We start from the raw sequence: 21,035 nt of genomic DNA, 5'->3' as shown, positions 1-21,035 counted from the left end.
TTATTTACATTAATTTACTATGTACCGTCGCATTGACGAGCCGGGATAGCTCAGTCAGTATAGTGACTAGCTACGGGCTGGACGGCCGGGGTTCGAATCCCGACGGGGGGGGGGGGGGCAGAGGAATTTTTTCCTCTGGCCTCTGCGTCCAGACCGGCTCTGGGGCCCATCCAGCCTCCTCCACAATGGGTACCGGGGTCTTTTCCTCGGGATAAAGCCGGCCGGGGCGTGCTGACCACTCACCCCCATCTAGTGCCGATGTCAAGAATGAGTAGGAGCTATACCTCCACTCCCCCCCAAGCGCCTACATGGCGTATAGTGGGACAAACTTTACTTTACTTTACCGTCGCATTGAAGAATCACACAGCTCAGTAGGAATCTGTTTATTTCTTCACTGTACTTTCGTTAAATATTCACCATATCGAAAAACATTACAATAGAAGTTACAGAATCTAGAAGGATATTTACTTTAAGCATTTAAAAACTTTCGTAAGAGGAGCCATTTTTGAGAAAGTGGACAAGTTCCACGCAAGCTTTATGCTTGGTACGGTTTACACTCACCTCGAAAATATAACACAGATCTCCTAGCACAAAAATTCATCCAATTTTGTTGCACAGGTTCGAAGATCAAACATGCACAAACAACCTATAGTACACTTTTGGTAGTATAGTATTTGATGTTCTCACTGCGGTGAGTGCGAAGATTGGTGTCTTCTGGGTTGGAGTGCTTAGTGGTTTTGTAGAAGTTTGCCGACGTTTCAGAGGTCTCTGCTACCCTCATCAGGGCACTGTGATATAAATTATAACACTCTATACAACAGTCCGAAATACGTTTTACAACAAATTTCAAAATTTACTGGTTCACAAAAAACTCTGTCGCTTTATCAGATGCATTTCGGCAACAGAGAGCGTTCCCGAGGAAACCAACAACTGTTATCCAGCGGACAGCAAAGTGCAGGTCAGGATCACCGTTACAGTCTGTTCCGTTGGTCAGACTGACGTCATCTCGGTGTTCACTGAGGCACTGGCAGTGCTGGACCACTGCAGAACATCTAACATTGGGGCTAGTGACCGTTTTGTGGCAGGGGTTACAACAGAGTTGGGCCAGTGACAACGAATCACTACGCTGGTATTTACTGTTTCTTAACAATATTTTGATAAATTTACGTTGAGGTTAGAACGCAGTCTGAATGTTTCCTGCGATGATGCTGGGATAAGCCGCCTGGGAGCTGGAAAATTTTCGTAACGAGTGCGTCCGCAATATAAAAGAAAAATAATATCAGTGATTCAATCGACGAGGATTAGATGGGCACAAGATGTAGCACGTATGGGTAAAATGTGAAGCGCGTAGATATTTTTGTCTCTCTCCCCTTGTCTATTTCTTTTCAGCCTCTTTTTCTCTCTCTCTCTCTTCCTGTTTACCTCGCTCACTCTCTTACTTTATTTCTCTTTCGTTACACCTTAGTTCTTTATTCGAATCCTGACACGGGTTTCGTAATGTCTACGCAATAAATATTCAACCGCTAACTTTAAGATGATTGCTGCCTGTGAGGAATCGACATTACTGAAAGTGTACTCGATTAAAATCAGCGGTCATCCGGGTTTTAGTGCCGTGTAATTTTGTAGGTGGTTACCAGTGTTTCGCGGTCCAAAGTTAAGGGCTTCATCTGTGACCCGGTACGTGGCTAGTCTCAGGGTAAAAATAGCATCGCTTCCCTATTTTCTTTTCCATAACCCACATACAGACTGTGACCGTCAAGAAAATCTCCATTACAGTCTGAAGGTATTGTTTTCACTCCACCCAAACCAAGATCGTACTCTTGTAACATACGATAAGTATGCAATACTGGAGAAGGGTGGGGGAGGTCCTTAAAATTTCAGTTGGGATACTGAAGAATAAGCTGGACCTTGGGGAAATCAGTTGTATCAACGCGGATAATGTTCTCCTGTCCACTGGACAGACGCCACATTCAGGATGCATAATTACCAGGCAGCTCGTTAGTTGTTTTGGTATCAGAGTCATAAATAAATATTTTACCCCGTCATTTGTTAATCTGCACTGTGCTGTGCCGCATTTTGGCCACTTCGGTTTCCTGCCCGAAACGACCCGGAAATGGTCTTCAAAGCAATATTTGAATTTCCAATTCATATCTGCTGAAAAGAAAGAACTGCGTAACAGCCATTGTAGTCTGCTTAACATAACAATTACAGAGGAAGAGGTTTACTGTTACTCGTTTGCGGATAAGTAAAGTAAGGTAGGCGGATGGGGTTGAGCGGTCAGTGTCACGTCCCAGCCACAGGCATTGGTGTCCGATGGTAAATCTCTTCCACAAAAATGCAGTTGCACAAAGACAGCGTTATTCCACGGCTCTTACTTATAAGCCCTTATTCTCACGGCAACAGACGCATCCCATCAGCAGGACCACCGACGTGACGAGGAAGGCAACTGCTATGAACGGCGTAAGAGTTGTCCATAATGTCACGTTCTCCGCGCCTGCAACACAAAACAACAAACGCACAATTACAGGAGTTGTCCTTAGTCTCTTTAGGTGGCAAAAGGCTGCAGACCGATACAGAAAGAAATTAAATTCACCCGAAAACATTCAGTATAGACTCGAATGTAGTCACGAGGGGCATTTTAGTAACGCGGGCAAAAAATTAAGCGCGTTCCTGACCATCGCGACCCACTTTCAGAAGTGTGTAAGACGATGCAATTTAGCGACCATGTGACTTTCTGCAAACAAATATTTTAAAGACATAAGAACGAATGTTGTGCTGGAATCGTTGGTCTGAGTTCAGTCACTATCAAGTCTGTATGGAAAAGTCAAAACGAGAACTTCTATATCAGCTCAATGTGGTTAAGCTAGAGAGAAAGAAAGAAATTAATATGTGTATAGTCTACACTAGTATAGATTCAGACTACACATGTCGGATACGAACTAACATCAAAGTTTCGCATCATCGAGCAGAGTAATGTAACTGTCGGAGTAAGAAAATCCAGAGCAGTTTGCAGATAATCTTATCAATATGACTTCAGATAATGACTATTAAGAAACCGTGTCGTTAAGCTCATAATTACCTACGGGAGCAAGGCACAATTGCAGTTCGTGCTTACTATTAATATTATAAATCAGAAGAGTGTCAACGTAGAGAAATCTTTCACAAGAAAGTAAGGCACGCGGTTGGAAGAAAATCAAATGTAATTACCAACAGCACTACACTGACGAATGCCACAACTGCGCCCGCCCTCGACGTCCAGAGAACTCAATGCAGTGAAATGGCACTTCTGCTTGGTATCTACAAGAAGCAGTTTTTATCACGCAATTTCAGCAGGCCCCACCTATTCCAAAAATTCGCTGATTCAATCACAATCACGGTAAGAACAAAATACTTTTACAGAAACCCCTTCTATTCAATTAGACGATTTATTGCCTTGCGAGCCCCAATTTCCTATTCCCAGCGCCTCTTTGGCCAAACTCTTAACCCTATGGGGTTTATCCTCAGCGATATGACTTACTTCTAGGTCTTCCTACGTCTCTTTCTTCTCAGTGGGCATATTTTATTGGACATTTTAGCGTCGTATTCCTCTTCATTCCCTCTGTAATTTTTCTTATATTCTCACATCTCAGCTATCAATTAAGTTTCTTATTTCTGCGATTTGTAGTTCATTAAATTTGTTTCAAGCAGTGGTCTAAGATCTCTCGTAGGCGCAATCCTCGTACTCTGACTACCTTCCTTATATCCCACGTTCTAATTCAAAAGAGGACATGAGGGTTGAATACAATAGAGTGTAGCCCCACTGATATTTCTGTTCTCAATTGCTTTCAAAAATGTTGAAAACAATTTATTTAATTAGAAAGTGTCAAATTATTAAAGTCACCTGAGCAACTTCATGCTACCCTTACAGAACACCTCCTGTGTAAGTTCTGTTTAGCCTTTACCAGGAGTCTATAAGAATCCATTGAAATATATTACTGAATTTATTGGTGTGTTAGTGCTCTATCTTATTTTGTGTGTATGCGTGTGCACGTGCATTGACATTAAATAAAAATTAACTGTAAGTAAAGAAATATTAAATCCAGCATGTATATTTCATTCACATACTCAGAAATTTTTGTACATTTATTGTATCTGAAAGTGAAACTTTGATTATTTGTAAACAATTTTACTGATGCTTGGATGAGTGTGAGCCCTGCCAGACTTTCCTTGTGCTCCAGCACTTGTCCCACAGCTGCTGGCTGTCTATCTTTTGTTGTCAGTAAGCTGCATTGAATTTTCACTTTTTGTCTGTTTTTAATTATGTGTATTCATTTACATTGACTCTTAAAGTAGAGTGGATTTAATTCTGTATTCACTGTTGTATGGTATTTTTTCCCTATTATTTACAGTATCATACGTTAATAATCTCAAACAATACAGCCCATCCTCGAGTGTATTCTTGTTTGTGTGTCTTATTGGGGTAATTCTGAAAATTACAGCTAGCAGGGCTATAGTTAAGAGTCAACAAACCAGCTTCTTCTTCATCATCTATTGCTCTCTGGTCCGTATTCGGTCCATGGCCTCCTCAATTGTCCTATTCCTTCGGTCCGTCTGTCCGAGGTTTAGGTTTCGGAACATCTTCCTTTTTATGGTGCAAGGTTGCTGGCCTTGCGACCAACCCGGAACCTGGAGGACCACGGTACCTGTCTTAGTCTGACCTCTCCTCCTCGACTAATCTGGCTAGGGAGGCCCTACCAGTAGCTATGCTACCGCCAGCATAGCTCTTGGGGTCACTGAGGTACACAAGCCCCACCACCACGACAAGGTGCAGCTAGCAGGGGTATAGTTAAGAGTCAGCAAACCAGCAGTGTGTGGCCTTGTAATCCTGGGGTCTCGGGTTCGATTCCCGGTGGTGCCCGAATTTATAACTTGTGTTGGGCAAGGCCGTGGTCTAGGCAATACGGAGATTTCCTCCGTTGCATCCCAACAATTACTCCATTCACACACAGAAGAAGGCAATGGATCATCTGCCAAGAACGTATATGAACAGGTCCCAGTCCGAGAAGAGAAAAGGATGGAAGGATCCTGTTCATATGGACCTGTCGTCAGACAGAACACTTTAAAAAAAAAACATAAATCCAGGTGGTAATAAATTTTATTATAATTGTTACCTTCAGCATGTGCTGAGGAGAACATTCAGACCTGACAGGAATGAAGTAACACAAGAACGGTAGAGCGGCACGAGATGTTGTTCAGGGGAAGGACCGACGAGGCAATGTCAGGTCAGGCCCATGTGGACATAACACCCAAGAATGTTGCAGAAGTGGAGGAAGCTGTGTCTGTGGATAAACACTGCAGCATTCATTCACTAGCAGTGCAATTCAATGTATGCATCAACACAGAATCATGTGATGCCTGGGATATTTTAAGGGGTGCACCCAATAGGTCCAACAAAAGCTACAGCACGACACTACTGGTGGAGCATTTGCAGTTCTACCAGACAGAGGGCAGTGATAACAAGTGATACAGCCACTTTGAACCCATAGCAAAAGCTTTAAGCATGTAACAGAAACATCCATCCTTCCCCCACCACAAGATATTCAAGTCCCAACAATCTGAAGGGAAGGTCATGCTGACTTGTCTGATATCACACGACTGCTGATGCTGGTGTTCATGGACCCTAACATCACCATAAACGACTAATCACTAAAGAAACACAAGGAAAATATTTTCTGACACTGTTCAGTATGGCTCTGCATACAATGCATTCACATACACAATACATTTAAATGAAAGAAAATTAAATATAAAAAACAGCAAAGGATAATATATTTGGAAACATGCACTCACTCTCTCTCTCTCTCTCTCTCTCTCTCTCTCTCTCTCTCCACCTTCACAAGCAGCAGTACAGGACTTTCCAGCACTGCAGCCTTCACATTCCACTTGAACCGATCTCCAAGAATACGGATGAGTGGACCCGTGATATGAACCACAGATGGCTGGAGAGCTTGAGCACTGGTCAGTTTTATCACTTCACCTAGGCCCTGTGCAGCCTGCTCTTTTATCTCAGGAAGCCCATTAAGAATAGCTTCACGAAAAATAGGAAGAATCGGCATGATGCCCTGCAAACAGAAAATGTAATCAATGGCCAATTTTTAGGCGCATTTGTAAATGAGAGTATGCATTTCAATCACGGGAAGCCCCTATAATAAAACCTTTCAGTTTATCATCAAAACTGAATGCTCAGTTTACTCCTATGCTCACTTTGAAGTAAATAAATAAAACAAAAGTCAGAAATTTAGAAAACAGTGATAATAACAACACTAACAATATAGCATCAACAATACAACTCTCTATTTAAATGCGCTAACTCAACGGCTACAGGAGAAAATTATAGATAAAACATACACAAAAAACAGAAAAAAGTGAAAACAAAACTAAATTAAATACAATGTCAGACAATGCATCTGGCATCCCAAAGGAAGGACCTAAAATCCATATTTCTATCCAGTAATTTTTATGGTGGCAATTTCCTATGCCTGTCATGTTTAAAGCTGTTACTTCACGGTTGTTTGACTCTCCATCATGTGTGCGTGGCGCCACTGCTGACAGTCCTCTTACTGGTAAGAGAACGCAGCTTGTTTCTTTGAACGCGTTCAGTCAGAGGATAGCGTAAGTTGTGGGCTCTTATGTCCTTTCAGATAATAAAGATTATTACTAGGCCAGATTTTAGAGGTGTTTCAATTTTTCATAAAAAAACAAATTGTGAATTGTAGATATAGCATACCTCAACATATGACAATAATATACCTTTGGTAAGCAAAAGCCAGGAAGCAAATCTTGTCCTTTTAAATCACTGACAGCAAAACGCACGGCCGGTCGTATGTCCCCAACATGAGTGGTTTGTTGGGAAGAGTCCAGAGTCTGTAAAACAAAAAGTATTCCAGCATAATACAGGAAGATTGAAAGGGAAGATTCGTGTCTACAATCGGAATACATAAAAAAATTTATATGCATTTCTTATAAGGGACATACAGTATTTGGATAAATACGGCATTAATCTTATAATGTTAGAAAATCAAATATGGCAAAAGTAAAATTTTTCTGCCTCTATTATTAAGCTCCACACCTTAGACATGTGGGGTGGTGGAGGTATATATCCATTCTTCCGTGTCCTCAGCAGTAGATAGAGGTGAGTGGCCAGCTTCATGCACCAACCACTTTACCTACCCCATAGGGAAAGGTTCCCTGGTACTTACCCACTGCAAAGGATGCTGTGTGCACCCTAGAGCCAGTCTGGATGCAGAGGATTAGGGGAAATTATTTTTCCCCTGCCAGGAACTGAACCTCTGTCATCCAGCTTGTAGCCAGTCACTATACAGAGACTGAGCTAACCCAGCTCCTCATAAAAATTAAATCTGAGAATTTAAATTAATCCCTACCACTTACATTTGCATAACCTAATTATTACACAGCATTCCTTAATTAAATAAACCAAACTGAATTACCAAATAAACAAATTAAATTTTACCTGTTGCTTTATATGGATATGAAACTTGGTATCTCACCCTAAAAAATGTATACATCAATCAACAACAAGGTGTTAACTGATGCACATACAATATAAGAGGGAGGGCACAATGCTTGGCACTCTTCATTAAATCAGGGAGAATAAGATGGGCAGGACGTAAACAATGCATGGGAGAGGTATGAAACACAAAATTTCATTCAAGAAACCTCAGCGAAGTTACTACCTGCGACACTTTGGCACAGATGACAAGACAATATTAAAATGGATATTAAGACAAAAACAGCGATGAGATTTAAATTGCATTCAACTAGCTCTGTACCTTGGTAACAGCACTGAGAACTTCCCATGCCATCTGAAACACATCAGAATTTGAGTCTGTGAACATAAGTATTAGGCCTCGCAGAAGCTGTGGCACATACTGAGAGTAGTCAGCATGAATGAGCCGACAGAAGGCGCAGAACGTCGGAGCTCCACCTTGTCTGACCGAGTGGACCCCATCAGCTGGTCCATGATTGTCCGAATACCAACTTCATCCGTCACTGACAGTATTCCAGCTCCTGCAGACAAGACCAACAACCAGGTTATGTTAAGATATGCATAAGCTGCACTCAACTTGAATTATCCGCCTGTTGTGAAAATGTAAAATAAATTAAGTTGGCCTGTTATGCCGAGGTCAGCCTCCACTCAGATTCAATTTCTATAACTTCAATCAAATTATCTTAATGTCAAATTTCTTCCCTTTAGCTTTCCTCCTTCTAGTTTCAATTCCCTATCAAAACACTTTTCCTAACCACATAAGTATATGATACAGAACAATCTCAGTATAATGAACTTCTGTGGACAGACAAATTATATTCGCTACAATCACATCTCATTACAATGATAGGCAATATTAATGAATATGACTGAAGTGTAGTTTTCTGAACGATTTCCAGCAACACAAAAAGTGCAATGACTATGTGCAGTTCGTTACAGTTATCTCTTTCCACCTTCTCATCACAGAAAGTGATCCCACATTCACATTTCATGCATAAATACAGTGTTACGCATACAGATTCATCTGCGCCAAAATGAATTCTATAAATTCCCGGTGAAACATCTTTTGAAAGCTGTCACCCTATCGCCGAAGCTGTGGTCCGAGCATATAGCAAAACACTTCACATACACTTTGAAAGGAATTTATATCTGTCCGCAATAAGTTTCACAACAATAAATTTCGTAATATGCTAAGCACCACTCCCACTTCTAGCATATCACTTTCATTCTTATGAGTTTCAACAAGCAATGCTTGTAAAAAAAACCCTTCTTTGATACATTCATAAACAGAATTATACCCTCCCACATTTTTCATATCCAATAATCTGTCTAAATATCAGATTTGTTGTATAAAGTGAAGCTTTCGTGGCGATGGAAGTTGATGAAAGACTCTCGGGTAACAAACCACCTGACGCGGCTTGGCACCCGAGAGTATTTCATCATCAGATGTGTTGTTTGCGCTGTAAGACCATGACTCTCCAAAGTCATGAGCTTACCAAGTAAGACAGCATGCTCTATTCATTTATTTAGTAGCCTACATTTATGAGTGAGATCATCAGATGTTTACCTGAGCCTGTGTTTCTGAAACAAAGCTTCTCATTCATTCTAGTAATAATAGCATCTTGAAAGTGTTTGCAGTTTCATTAATTGATGTCACATAACACCAGCCTGTTGCTGAAAAAGGGAGGCAGACTACAGATGAATGACGTATGCGGCAAATTGCATTGACGGGTTAAATAATGGCTCACCTGGGCCTCATGTGTTGTGCCTTGGGCCATAGACAGAGCTGCCAGAAGTGCAGATAATACTTTATAAGAGCTTCGCCTGCCACAGAGGCAAGAATTGATAAAGCCTTGGTGTTTACTCGTGGAGGAGCGATAAGCTGTGGAACAAGGTACGGCAGAACCACGCGTGACTTTATGGCCGTCACCTGCCGTAACCCCTCTAGCGCGGACTCTGCAACCTTCGGGTGTGGGTCAATCTGAAAAAGAAAAAGTTTTCAATACTCCTTAAAACAGAAACTGACATTCCTTCCCATATGTAACTTGCAACTATAAAATTTTCACCAAGCAAATGGACTCTAATCAGAGGTATTTATGCACTAGTACCACTGTAGAGATCTATAATGATTAAAAACACACATTTCCCTTCAAACATCTGAATTTACTCATTTTGTTATCCATTTCCAATTGCTCTTCGTATGAGATCCACACAGAAATCTTGAAACATACAGCTAAATAATATACAACTGACCAGTTGAAATAAGTATTTGTGCAAAACACAACATACGAAAAATATCATGACTGAAACTCACATATTTAACCTGTGTAACAACACTGCCCCCTGCCCTATCTTCTTGTCTACCAGTGAATATGGATGCCAAAGCAACGTATAGGCTTTAGCTTCATTCTGTCATGTAACACAAATAAAAGACAAAAGCTATTCACCCAGAGTGACATTAAATATGAATTTGCAATGGCATACCAAATGGTTGAGCATTGCCGGAAGGATGTCATCGAGTGCTCGGCCTCACTTCTGGCAGCGGATCACACAGTGGGCACCATGTCTTTGCTGGTAGAAGCCATTATCTCTGAGAGACCAATACACACTCCCTGTCTCTGATCTGGTTGATCCGACTCCAACCCCTTCACCAGAATCGGAATGATCTCTGGCAGCACCCGTTCGCCTAGTTTCCGCACTAGATCTCCTAAAGTACGGGCTGCAACCTGTCACAAAAACAAATAAAATTGCTGATAGTTCTGACAGTTATTATTGAGTAAAGTGTGCTGCCTAAAATCATACCTTTTACGCAGCTCTTAATTGTAATAGTTAAAAAATACTTACTGCAGATCCTTGCTTTTGATACTGAAAAATAAACCTTGTGCTTTTTAGATAATTTATAACACTACTTTCTACACTTATACATCACAAAAACAAAAGAGAGGAGGAATGTGGCAACATAGTTCGAGATACTAACCCAGAATTTGAATCGTAAGACCAAGGAAAACCTGTGATACAAACACATCCTACTATACAGTGACATTTAGTAGTAGTAGCAGTATAGGATTTATAGATGCAGAACTGGCTCAAGATTGTCTCTAACAGCTGGTCTTGATAACATTCTTTTAATATAAAATCAGGTACTTGGTATTGAAGAAGCTGTAATTTATTGTACTGACCAGAAAAATAAGCGATTATGAAGCACACGTTTTACATTGTATTCAATTAAATACAGAATACATTAAAAACACTTTTCAAATAAATTTATGAACCTTAAAAAGAAACATAATCTTCTTCCTGTATCTACTGTCTCTGCAGTAAGCCATCGATTACAATGAACCAATTCAGGCTACAATGAAACTCGTTCAAAAGCCAAAACACTTCACTTCTAGGAAATCAAATGGTTTGGAACATGAACTATGAGAATGATCAGACAAGAGCATCCTACATGTTTGATTATGTGATAAAGCTCAAGTGTAAATTACCTTAAGTGGAGGTGAAGAGTCACTTGATAAAGTGACCAAAATGTCTGCAGAGCACAGGTCTTTGTTTTTACAATACTGTGAACAGCGGTAGAGCTGACACCTGTCACCACTGTACAATGACTGTCATTTACACGTACGAACAACGTGCACAATCTTACACATTCCTTTATTATTATTATTATTATTTAGTGTTCTGTCTTACGACAGGTCCATTGCTCTGCCCAAAAAGAGCTCTCCAGTTTTCCCTATTCTCGGCTTCTCGCTTTAATTCCTGGAACGTCATCTTCTTTCCTTGTTTCAGATCGTCGGTTAGCTGTATCAGTCTTCTTCCCAGTCCTCGCTTTCCTTCAACCTGGTCTTCGGTGATATCACTCAGTAACCCATTCCTTCTCATAATATGTCCCAGCCAGTTAGCTTTCCTTCGTGTAATCGCCTGCAGAATGTTTCTTTGCTCGTTGACTCTCCTCAATACTTCTTCGTTGGTCACTCGATCCGTCCACCTGATCTTCTCTATTCTTCTCCAACACCACATTTCAAAACTCTCCAGGTATTTCTGTTCCTTCTTCCTGAGTGTCCAAGTCTTCCTTTATGGCAGTCTAAGTCACGCACCTTCGGAGGTCTCGCAGTTGGTTCGCACACAACCTGACAAAAGAGAAATCACATACTAATTACAGTATACATACGGTACTAGAATATATTTTCACTTTGTTACAATCTCAGTAAAGGGAATCTCAGTAGTAAATATGGTGTTTAATGACTGAATTCATTAACTCTGACTCCAAGTCTTCTCATTAGCTAAGTGCGTAATCCTACAGAATTGACACACTTTCAGTTGCCTCTTGCTGTAACCAATAACAATGCACTGTGCATATTGTTTCAATTACCAGGACCTATTCCATTTTAAGTACCACTAATAATACAACAATAAACTGATAACTAGTAGGTACTGCTGTATTACTGAACATTACATTTTGAAACTGTAAATTTCATGAAAAAAATTTAATAAGTAGCAGTAGTAGTACACAGTTTTAAACAAAAATTTAATGAAAATTCAATGATATGTGTTAACTCCATTAATTGCAATAATAGTTTCGTAGTATTTTCATATAATTCAATTCAATTAATTCAATTCAATTAATTTATTTACGTGTTTGCCAACAGCAAGAAGCCAATAACAGGCAAACACTGATAATATATACAATAATAGTGAAATAAAAATTAAAAATATTACACAAACGGATTAACTAAACTTATAAATATACAGTATTAAATATAACTGCCAAGTACAGGCAAACCCAAAATAGAAACAATATTAACACAGAGCAAAAAATGAAGGAATATAAATAAAAACAAATAATCCACGTAGGGAACACTAATATAATTGTAAAACTTTAAAAAATATAAAAAGACAGATAACCAAGCTAGATCATTTCCCTTGTTGAGAACGTTCGCTCAAGGGAGACAATGTTTGTGCTAAATACGTCCAAAGATTTACATACGTCATTTGCAGCGATGACGCACCTGGCTGAAGGACTATGCCTTAGTGCACTGCTCACACTAAAAGTAGAAAATTCTCTTATTTGCCTCGCCGGCACACGTAAACCAACAGCGTCCATAATGGAATGGCAATTTATTTTGCCCTTAAATACATTAATAAGAAATAACGCATCGAGATGTCGTTGTCTGGAATAAAGTGTTCTAAAATTTAAAGTAGATAGGATCAGTTCATATTTTCGGGGGATATTAAACTGGAAAAATCGGTAATTGCATAAACTGGCAAATTTTCTTTGAATATTTTCTAATTTATTAGAATCTGTCTGTGTAAGATTATTCCAAACGACCGAGGCATACTCAAGCTTTGACCTAATTAAAGCATTATATAAAACAACAAGGCTGTCTAGAGAGGAAAAATTATAAGTAATAAAACGAATAAGCCCTAAGGTCCTTAGTGCCTGGGAATGAACACAATTTACATGACAGTGAAAATACAGTTTACTGTCTAACAAAACACCAAGATCTTTTATACAATTTGTACGCAAGATTAAAAAGTCACTAACAATGTAATTAAAATGGATACTGTTGGTTTTACGTGTGAACGATATAATTTTGGTTTTCTCTATGTTAAGTTCCATATTGTTATCATTACACCACTCATGTACGGAATCGATATCTGCTTGAAGAGCTCTGCAGTCATGCACAGATTTAATATCGTGATATAGTTTCAAGTCATCGGCAAATAAGAGAAATTTAGAATACTTAATTTTGTCGTAAAGGTCGTTAATAAAAATATTAAATAAGAGAGGTCCCAAGGTAGAGCCTTGTGGAACTCCAGATAACACCGCGTAGAGAGAAGAAGACTGTCCTAAAATGCGAACAAAGGCAGATCTGGATGATAAATAACTTTGGAACCACTTGACATAAGGAGAAGATAGTCCAAATTTATTTAGCTTTTTCAAAAGAATAGAATGCGGGACTGAATCAAAGGCCTGCCTAAGATCAAAATACACAGAGTCGATCTGTCCCTGTGAACAAACCGACGGCTGAACATCATTAAGGTAGGTAACTAAATTGGTTACCGTAGATTTTTATTTACAAAAACCATGTTGACTGGGGTGTAATTTGAATTTGAAATAAAAGGAAAGGTGATCATGAACAATGCTTTCAAAAATTTTGGAGAGGTTATTAAGGATCGAAATAGGCCTATAGTTAGATACTAAGGCGCTGTTGCCTTTCTTAAAAATCGGCACAACAGCCGCTCGCTTCCATAACAAAGGAAAGTTCCCACTAGATAAACTAAGGTTGAAAATATGGCGTAAAAGAGGAGTTAAAATCTCAGAACAACCTTTTATGACGAAAGTCGGGATTTCATCGGGTCCGACGCATTTCGTCGAACGGAGACGACTAATTGCCCGCGTAACATCATCAACAGAGATACGAGGAATATTCAAAACATCAGAATAGGCGAAGTTATTAACATATCCATAACAGGAAAACATGAAACCGAGTTTTTAAAATTGTCTGTAGCTTACATAATTAATAATCAACAATAACAAATGTTTCAGTTTCTCGTTGGTTTATTATAGTGCATCACTTAAAAGTGTGTGGAGTTTTACACAACGCGTGAAATACGTAGCGCGAAACCAAATTATTCTACATTTATTTACCTTTATGAAGACGCAGAGACTGAAGTGATTCTTACTGAATGGGGTTTAGAGACATTTTAAAATCGGTTCTACATACCAAGACGTAATTTCTCACGGTTGTAGGCCTAGTCGAAAACATTCTACACAGCAAAATAACCGAGAACACAAACTACCTTTGTGCAACATTTTACCCGGAAAAACCTACAGAAAAAATTCCGTGTGGGAGATTAAAATCTAGATAGAGGAATGATATTAAAATGGATCTAATGTATAATATGAGTGTGTTGACTGCACTTATTCGGATCAGGGCAAGAAATCGCGGTGGCTCTTTTGAACACGTTACTGAATATTTGGTTTTCGCAAAATCTGGAGAATTTCTTGAACAGATGAGTGGCCATTGACTTTTCAAGATAGACTATACATCACAGAGTTAGTAAGATATAATACTTTCATTTTTTTAATCTTCAAAGAATACGCACTATTTTCGATTACTCTGGAGTAGCTGGAATAAATTAGAGAATAAAACAAAAATGTATTCTAAATATTGAAAATAATCAATTCGTCTCGTTACACCTTCCGCTCTAAGCAATACAAAATAAACTAGTTTGAAAGGTTAGGTTAGGTTAGGTTATTAAAGAAAATGTCACTGAAGATCAGAGTTTGGGAACCGAAAATATAAGACTCCGCCACTGGTAAGATTATGAACCTCATGGATAGGCTAAATGTTTTCGGTTTAATTTCGGATTAGAATAGTAAAATTCTGCCTTACCGTTGTCGTCAAGAGAGCTATGTTTGGTGTCGTTGGCCCTTCTCGAGATGTTCTGCACTCCAGTGGTAATTCCGTTGTCTGTAACATAAACAATAAAAGGATTTATAGTTCTTGGGTCTTCAGACTTCAATTAGACGTGTAAACAAGCAGAGGGCAGAATTTTTGACAGCACTATACGTTACAAAAGATAATTCAGAATACGAATTTTAATGTTTTGCAACTTCATAAAACACAAGGCCGTGTATACTCAATCATTCACTGAAAATTCGTAAAAAAAAAAGTAAATAATTAAGTGTCTTTGCATTTCAGTAAATATTTATCATGCCAAAAATATGTCAATCCTGTGCGTACAACATTTTGTGCAAGAAACATTTTCAGGAGCTTGGTAAAGCCCACTTAGAGTATGAACCTAAACTAATTCACTTTATATACTTCAACATTAACTGCAATACTAAATTTCGCATAAACACGTCGATAAGTCGTGAGGAGTGACAAGAGACATATACGACATCTTCATCCAGCGGTCATTATGTTAGATTTTGTAGAAATAAGGTTTGCAAATACCAGCATCACGCGATTTCGCTCTGCCCTTTTCCCTAGATTTTCAGTTCGTGGAACCTAGAATTCGTTTCTCTCCCTCCTTTGTTGCCGAGGTCAACAAACAAGGACCTCCAACATAAAATGCAAACAAAATCAGACCAGCGGCCCTACAGTTATGACCTGAGCAATGTGGATGGGATTGTTTTTAATTAAACTAATTCGAGTGTCACAATTATCGGCCTCAGAGCCCTTGGTACATTCTGGTGAGGACCAGGGTAAGCCGTGGACACAGCTCTCAACGGCATCAAATCCTTAACAGACGGAAAAAATATTAAAATTCATTTTCGTCCTATTTTGAAGCCTCAAACGTTTGGTCACCATAAATAATATCCCAAAGGCCATTAAAGAATTCACAGATGTGGACTGCGCCGAGGGACACACACTTTCAGCTTTGCGTTTCTGAATGCTCCTAGCTCAGTGCAGTTCATGTAGAGACAGCATTACGTCAGCTAATAATTTAGTATGTTAATGACTGCTCTGAAATTAATCGCTAATTATTTAGTACACAGAATATTGTGTAGACAGAGGGAAACAGAGTACAATCACACCTGTCATTAGCACTAGCGCCTCTGGGTACACAGGAGGTCATATGAACCCCAAACAGGGTCACATGTCCTTTATTCTTTCTTCCGACTGTACGTCACAGAATTTTATTACTATCTTATGGTATATTATTAAAAAGAACGTATAGGCGGAGGGGTAAGTTTAATTTCCCGGAGTTTTAAGGGATAAAACGGACTATAAAGACTGCGTGTCACTTTTTTAATTCTTTTTTTGGGGACAAAATTTATTCATGTGAAATAATTATCTTGCAATAGACTGTGTTAGTAAACTTTGTTAAAAATTATTTAAAAGTTTCCCAACAATATTTAAATAATAAATGCGAATAATTTTCGGCGATTTAAATATACCTGAGAGTGACTGTCAAACGAATACAGGAGTACAATTTTATTGGAATGTTTCGCTGTTCCAGATGTTATCGAAGCCCTGTAAATCACAACAAAGAACATCTGTTTGCCTTTGGAGCTTGGTTATAATTCACGTCACAGACTCCTACACCGATTTCCATTGGTTTGCGTTATGAGGCATTTAGCTGGGCGCCTCGCCGCTGAGATTCTAAGGGCTCCGTCTTCCATTAGCGTCCATTAGTGGGTCCTGGGATCACGGGGTGAGAAAGGTAGGAGACTGAATGGTGAGGGCGGCCTGAATGTGACGGGAAATCAAACCGAAGCCCATCTCTTCTGAGGGGCTCGGCCAGCCATATCCTACAGACCATTATTCACTAAATGAAGTTCTAATATGAGAGCAAAGGAAGAGAGCGGACTCAGAACCAATCCAACACAAATAAAACTGCCGTACATCAAAATGGATTTCAATTTTTTTGAGAATTCTAATGGACGGGAGACTTGAATGTAATTGAAAAGAAGTACCAGCTGATCTCTAGCCTGAATTTTAGGCGGGGGGGGGGGCACAGAATCCAAGAAACTGTCACGATACGAAATCAATTACTATAAGAAAAGGGGACTGAAATGTACGGATCTGGACAAAATTTCGTAACGACAGCTTTCATAGTGCGTACCGCTCCACACACATATCGTCAGGGTGATACAATTTAAGACTAAAAGATAGATCAGTAGCCTTGTACCTTCCACGTTAAAAATTAAAACGTCTATTTTTTATTGTTCACGTTTCTGCGTAATGTAACAAAATAAAAAGTATGAAATTAATATATTTATTATTACGTAATTGAGAAAGGAGCATGAATATAAGCAGTCAACTCCAATTAATGCCGACTTCAAGAATCCGTGGAATTATTCTTCATGGCGCTGATTGCACTAACACCCCGGCCAAAGACACGAACGGCGAACAGCACTGGACGTGTGTTCATCACCAGAGGATCTACAGTCCAAAACATTTTCGACCATTACTTATACACAGCCAATTCCATCGCCTAAAAAAAACTAATCCTTTCAGCTAATTCATGATTCGTCTGCTTCTCCTAATTGTGTTACTATATTCTTAACAGAATGATACTGTCCCCAAAACTAAGCCAAATTAATATAGTTTACATCAAACCTCATTTACTTAAGACTCGTTTAAATACTTCCCTTCCATCTATACTTAGTTCTATCAAAATGTCTCTTTCCTACGCATCCCAACTACAATTTTCTATGCATTATTCGTCTTTCGTACTGTTTTCTGTCTGTTTGATGACGGTAAAAATATTCAGACTACATTGTGAAATATGAACCTCTTCATAGTAAACATATTTCTAGTTTTCTCTGCAAATGTTCTCGTCAGCATTCCATTGTCAGGCAATCTAAATCCATTCTTCCCTTGACGGGAGAGGACCCCAAGTTTTGCATCTTAAAATACACTTTCGTAAAATTTCGTCGACTGCATGACGCCAGGACGTCAACTCAGACGCTGAAGACGCAAAATGAGTCTGTAAGTTAGTCACATGCCCAGATCCCACCCTCCTCTCAGTTACGTCGGATGCCTCTGCACATTCTACCACCTTCAATAAATATAATGGTTGGTGCTAGAACCGAATGTACTTTGTTCTTGCCTTCAACTCCGCTGGAAATTTCCGCTGGCCGAAGGCGCCACTGGTCAGCTCGTTAGCGAAGTTCGAAACAGATGAAAGTGCGAAGCGTAAAAGAAAGGGACGGTCAGCTCTAACCAGGAATGTAGACGCAGGAGCACACGGACAAGGAGGAACGCTGTTCACAAGAACATATAAAGAGAGCATTATTCCAGACCCACAGCCGAGGGAGCACCTCGTCGAAACACAGCCTCGACGAAACTACGAACAACTTTTGAGAAACAGATCCGACGAAACCAACAAACGAATATATATTAAATATATATTACAATAATTAACATTTCAACATTTAAAATATTTAAAAAATTTAAAATATTTTAAACGTTGAAATGTTAATTATTGTAATATTTTAATATTTAATAAGAATTATTGTGATTAGACGGACAAGATTTAATATATACTTATTATATCACAATATGACGCAACTTTACCATCTTAACAAACGAAGATTAAATTCACCGATAAACTGAGAAGAGATCACAATTCAGTGGGTTTTTGCTACTACAGTGGATTCCCTATTACACGGGGGAGGATTTAAGGCGGTCCGTCGCGTTTAAACGAAAATTAAATTTTATTTAAAAAAATCTGTTGTAAATGTAAGAAAGTTTAAAAATAAAGGTAACAAATATAACGCTGACATCATTTAAGGTATTAAGAAAAAATCATCTGTTGCTAAACAAAAATGATATTTTAATGCTATTCAGATGAGATAGTATAAATATATTAATAAATAAAACAGAATGATACCATATTAAAAGACTGTATTCCTTTGAGCGTGGTAATACAACTTCAGGTTCACTTAAACGCAGGGAATTTCTTAACTAAAAGAAGAAAATTTCGCTCCTCGAGAAGAGAATTGAACCGTGCGGTTACGATATTCTGACGCTCAGCAAATGGCACCCTATTAAAAATATATATTAAAAATTTACCGTCAATCACAATTATAATAATGTTAAAAGATTAAAAGATTAAAACATCATTTAATTACACAACTAGTTTCGGCTACAATTTAGCCATCAACGGGTGTATGTAGTATAAACCTATCACTAATTACTGATTTTTATTGTTCTCTATGTTTCACAGTCTTCATTTTCTGATAGTGTTCTTGTCTTCTATTATTTCTTGGTTCGTTGCACTATCACTGGTCAACGAACCAAGAAATAATAAGAATAGAACCCCCCCCCCCACGAAATTTATGTCCACGGATAAAACATAAAATTTGTGACGTATTTAAGAGATAACTGTATCATTACTGAGGCCTGTTTGTTTTTGTTTCTGAATAGTATCTCAAACCAGATATTAGAGTATTTAACTGTCAAAGACATAGCATTTACGGCTCTGTTGTCCGTCCCTAGCTCAACGTTTATCAAATAAACCGCGAATTTTCGTAGACGCAGAATTTTATTATGAAATCTTATGCGAATTCTGTCAACTTCCTTCCAAGCTTCAACAACGTACATTATCCTGGATTACCACAACATTACATATACATATAACCTAATATCCTGACTTTCGTATTAAGATTTGTAGCTAAAAACTTGTCAACAACTGTTTAATGAAGGATTGCCTTCTGATTTAATGGATTATTTATGATTCTTCCATCATTGAGTATTTTCTAAAGTTATTCCTAATTGAAGATATCCGTCTTCTGGGTTATTGCGCCGTGTAGTCTGGTCGATGTTAACCAACGTTTCAGAGGTCATACTGCCTCCATCACCAGGGCGATGAGTATGAAGATTTCCGTCTTCTGGGTTGTTGCGCTGTGTAGTCTGGTCGATGTTAACCAACGTTTCGGAGGCCATACTGCCTCCGTCATCAGGGCGATCGCCCTGATGACGGAGGCAGTATGGCCTCTGAAACGTTGGTTAACATCGACCAGACTACACAGCGCAACAACCCAGAAGACGGAAATCTTCATACTCACCGCTGTGAGAACCTCAAGTCTTACTTATTCCTAATTATTTAAATATACCTATTACTTCTATATTTAACCACCCGTATTATATCTTTCAGTGTTTTCAATATATCACCTGTTTCAAATAAAAAACTACTATTTTAGACTTGCTCAGATTAAACTTCAAATTATATTTTGATCTATTTCCTTCTGCAAACCACTTCTTGTACACGGTGACACTACTAAATCATTTGCGGAAAGCAGATCTAATCTGATTTTATGCTAACTTCCTCCCTCCACCATATTTCTCCACTAATCGCACTTTAACTAATACTCTTTGCTTTATAGGCCTGACTAGTTCAATGCCTGAGTCGGCTCAGAGATGTCTCACTGCTCCGCTGAAGTAAGCTGGGTGACGTACAAGAACATAAACTACAGATAAAACATTCATCATTATAACCCATCCTTTTAAGTTTAAACATAGTTCCAGGCTTCCATAACATGTTTTAGAATTCTAAATTAAATGAGTTTAACACGAACCAAATACATTTGAAATCCATCAAAGGAAACGAATTCAGAATTAACTAACTCCAAACATCAGAGTGTTTCTCGAAAAGCTCCAGGAGCTAACAACAGTCGTACGGAAAGATAAATTCCTGGCTTTTAATTAACCTGAAAATTCGTTAGAGCACACCACTGCTTCCTATCGGGAGTCAGGTAGACAATTCCAACCTGGTTATTTAAGATCCGTGTTACTAACCTCTTATCTAAGCCTTGGTCTACAAAATTATCTTCTCCTCAGATACTCCTCTCAAACTTTAGCGAGCAAGTTTTATGTTTCCTATCGTTCAATCCGCCACCTATTTCAACATTCCTTAATCATTTACCTTAACCTAAATATCGTACGGAGAATTTTGTAAAATTGTGAAGCTTCTCATCACAAAATCTTCGTTACTCTCTCCCTTTCGGGTCCAGGAGATCTCATCGCTTCTC

At 38.8% G+C, this 21,035-nt stretch overlaps 1 protein-coding gene across 1 annotated transcript; it reads right to left on the bottom strand.

The window, feature by feature from the left end:
* Positions 1-368: 368 nt before the first annotated feature.
* On the bottom strand, positions 369-15,024 carry LOC110830185 (stalled ribosome sensor GCN1-like). The gene is made up of 8 exons (XM_087341770.1): positions 14,944-15,024; positions 11,032-11,673; positions 10,031-10,272; positions 9,295-9,527; positions 7,830-8,067; positions 6,790-6,903; positions 5,830-6,101; positions 369-2,494 (listed from the first exon to the last, which is right to left on the bottom strand). Exons 5-8 carry the CDS (start codon positions 7,893-7,895, stop codon positions 2,392-2,394), a joined length of 555 nt encoding a protein of 184 aa, XP_087197896.1. The 5' UTR covers positions 7,896-8,067; positions 9,295-9,527; positions 10,031-10,272; positions 11,032-11,673; positions 14,944-15,024; the 3' UTR covers positions 369-2,391.
* Positions 15,025-21,035: the final 6,011 nt, after the last annotated feature.

The sequence above is a fragment of the Zootermopsis nevadensis genome, unplaced genomic scaffold (assembly GCF_977971745.1).
Source record: "Zootermopsis nevadensis isolate Lab colony 2312 unplaced genomic scaffold, Znev_1.0 Znev_ptg000086l, whole genome shotgun sequence".
Lineage (NCBI taxonomy): Eukaryota > Metazoa > Arthropoda > Insecta > Blattodea > Termopsidae > Zootermopsis > Zootermopsis nevadensis.
This window is presented reverse-complemented; position numbering and strand designations above follow the sequence as displayed.

Coding starts and splice junctions, on each gene's coding strand:
- LOC110830185 (XM_087341770.1), bottom strand. CDS start 7,895: ATGTTCACAGACTCAAATTCTGATGTGTTTCAGATGGCATGGGAAGTT. Junction 6,904..7,829: donor TTCTCAGTGCTGTTACCAAG/GTACAGAGCTAG, acceptor TTTGTTTTACAG/ACTCTGGACTCTTCCCAACA. Junction 2,495..5,829: donor GAGAGAGAGAGAGAGAGAGA/GTGAGTGCATGT, acceptor TTTGTGTTGCAG/GCGCGGAGAACGTGACATTA.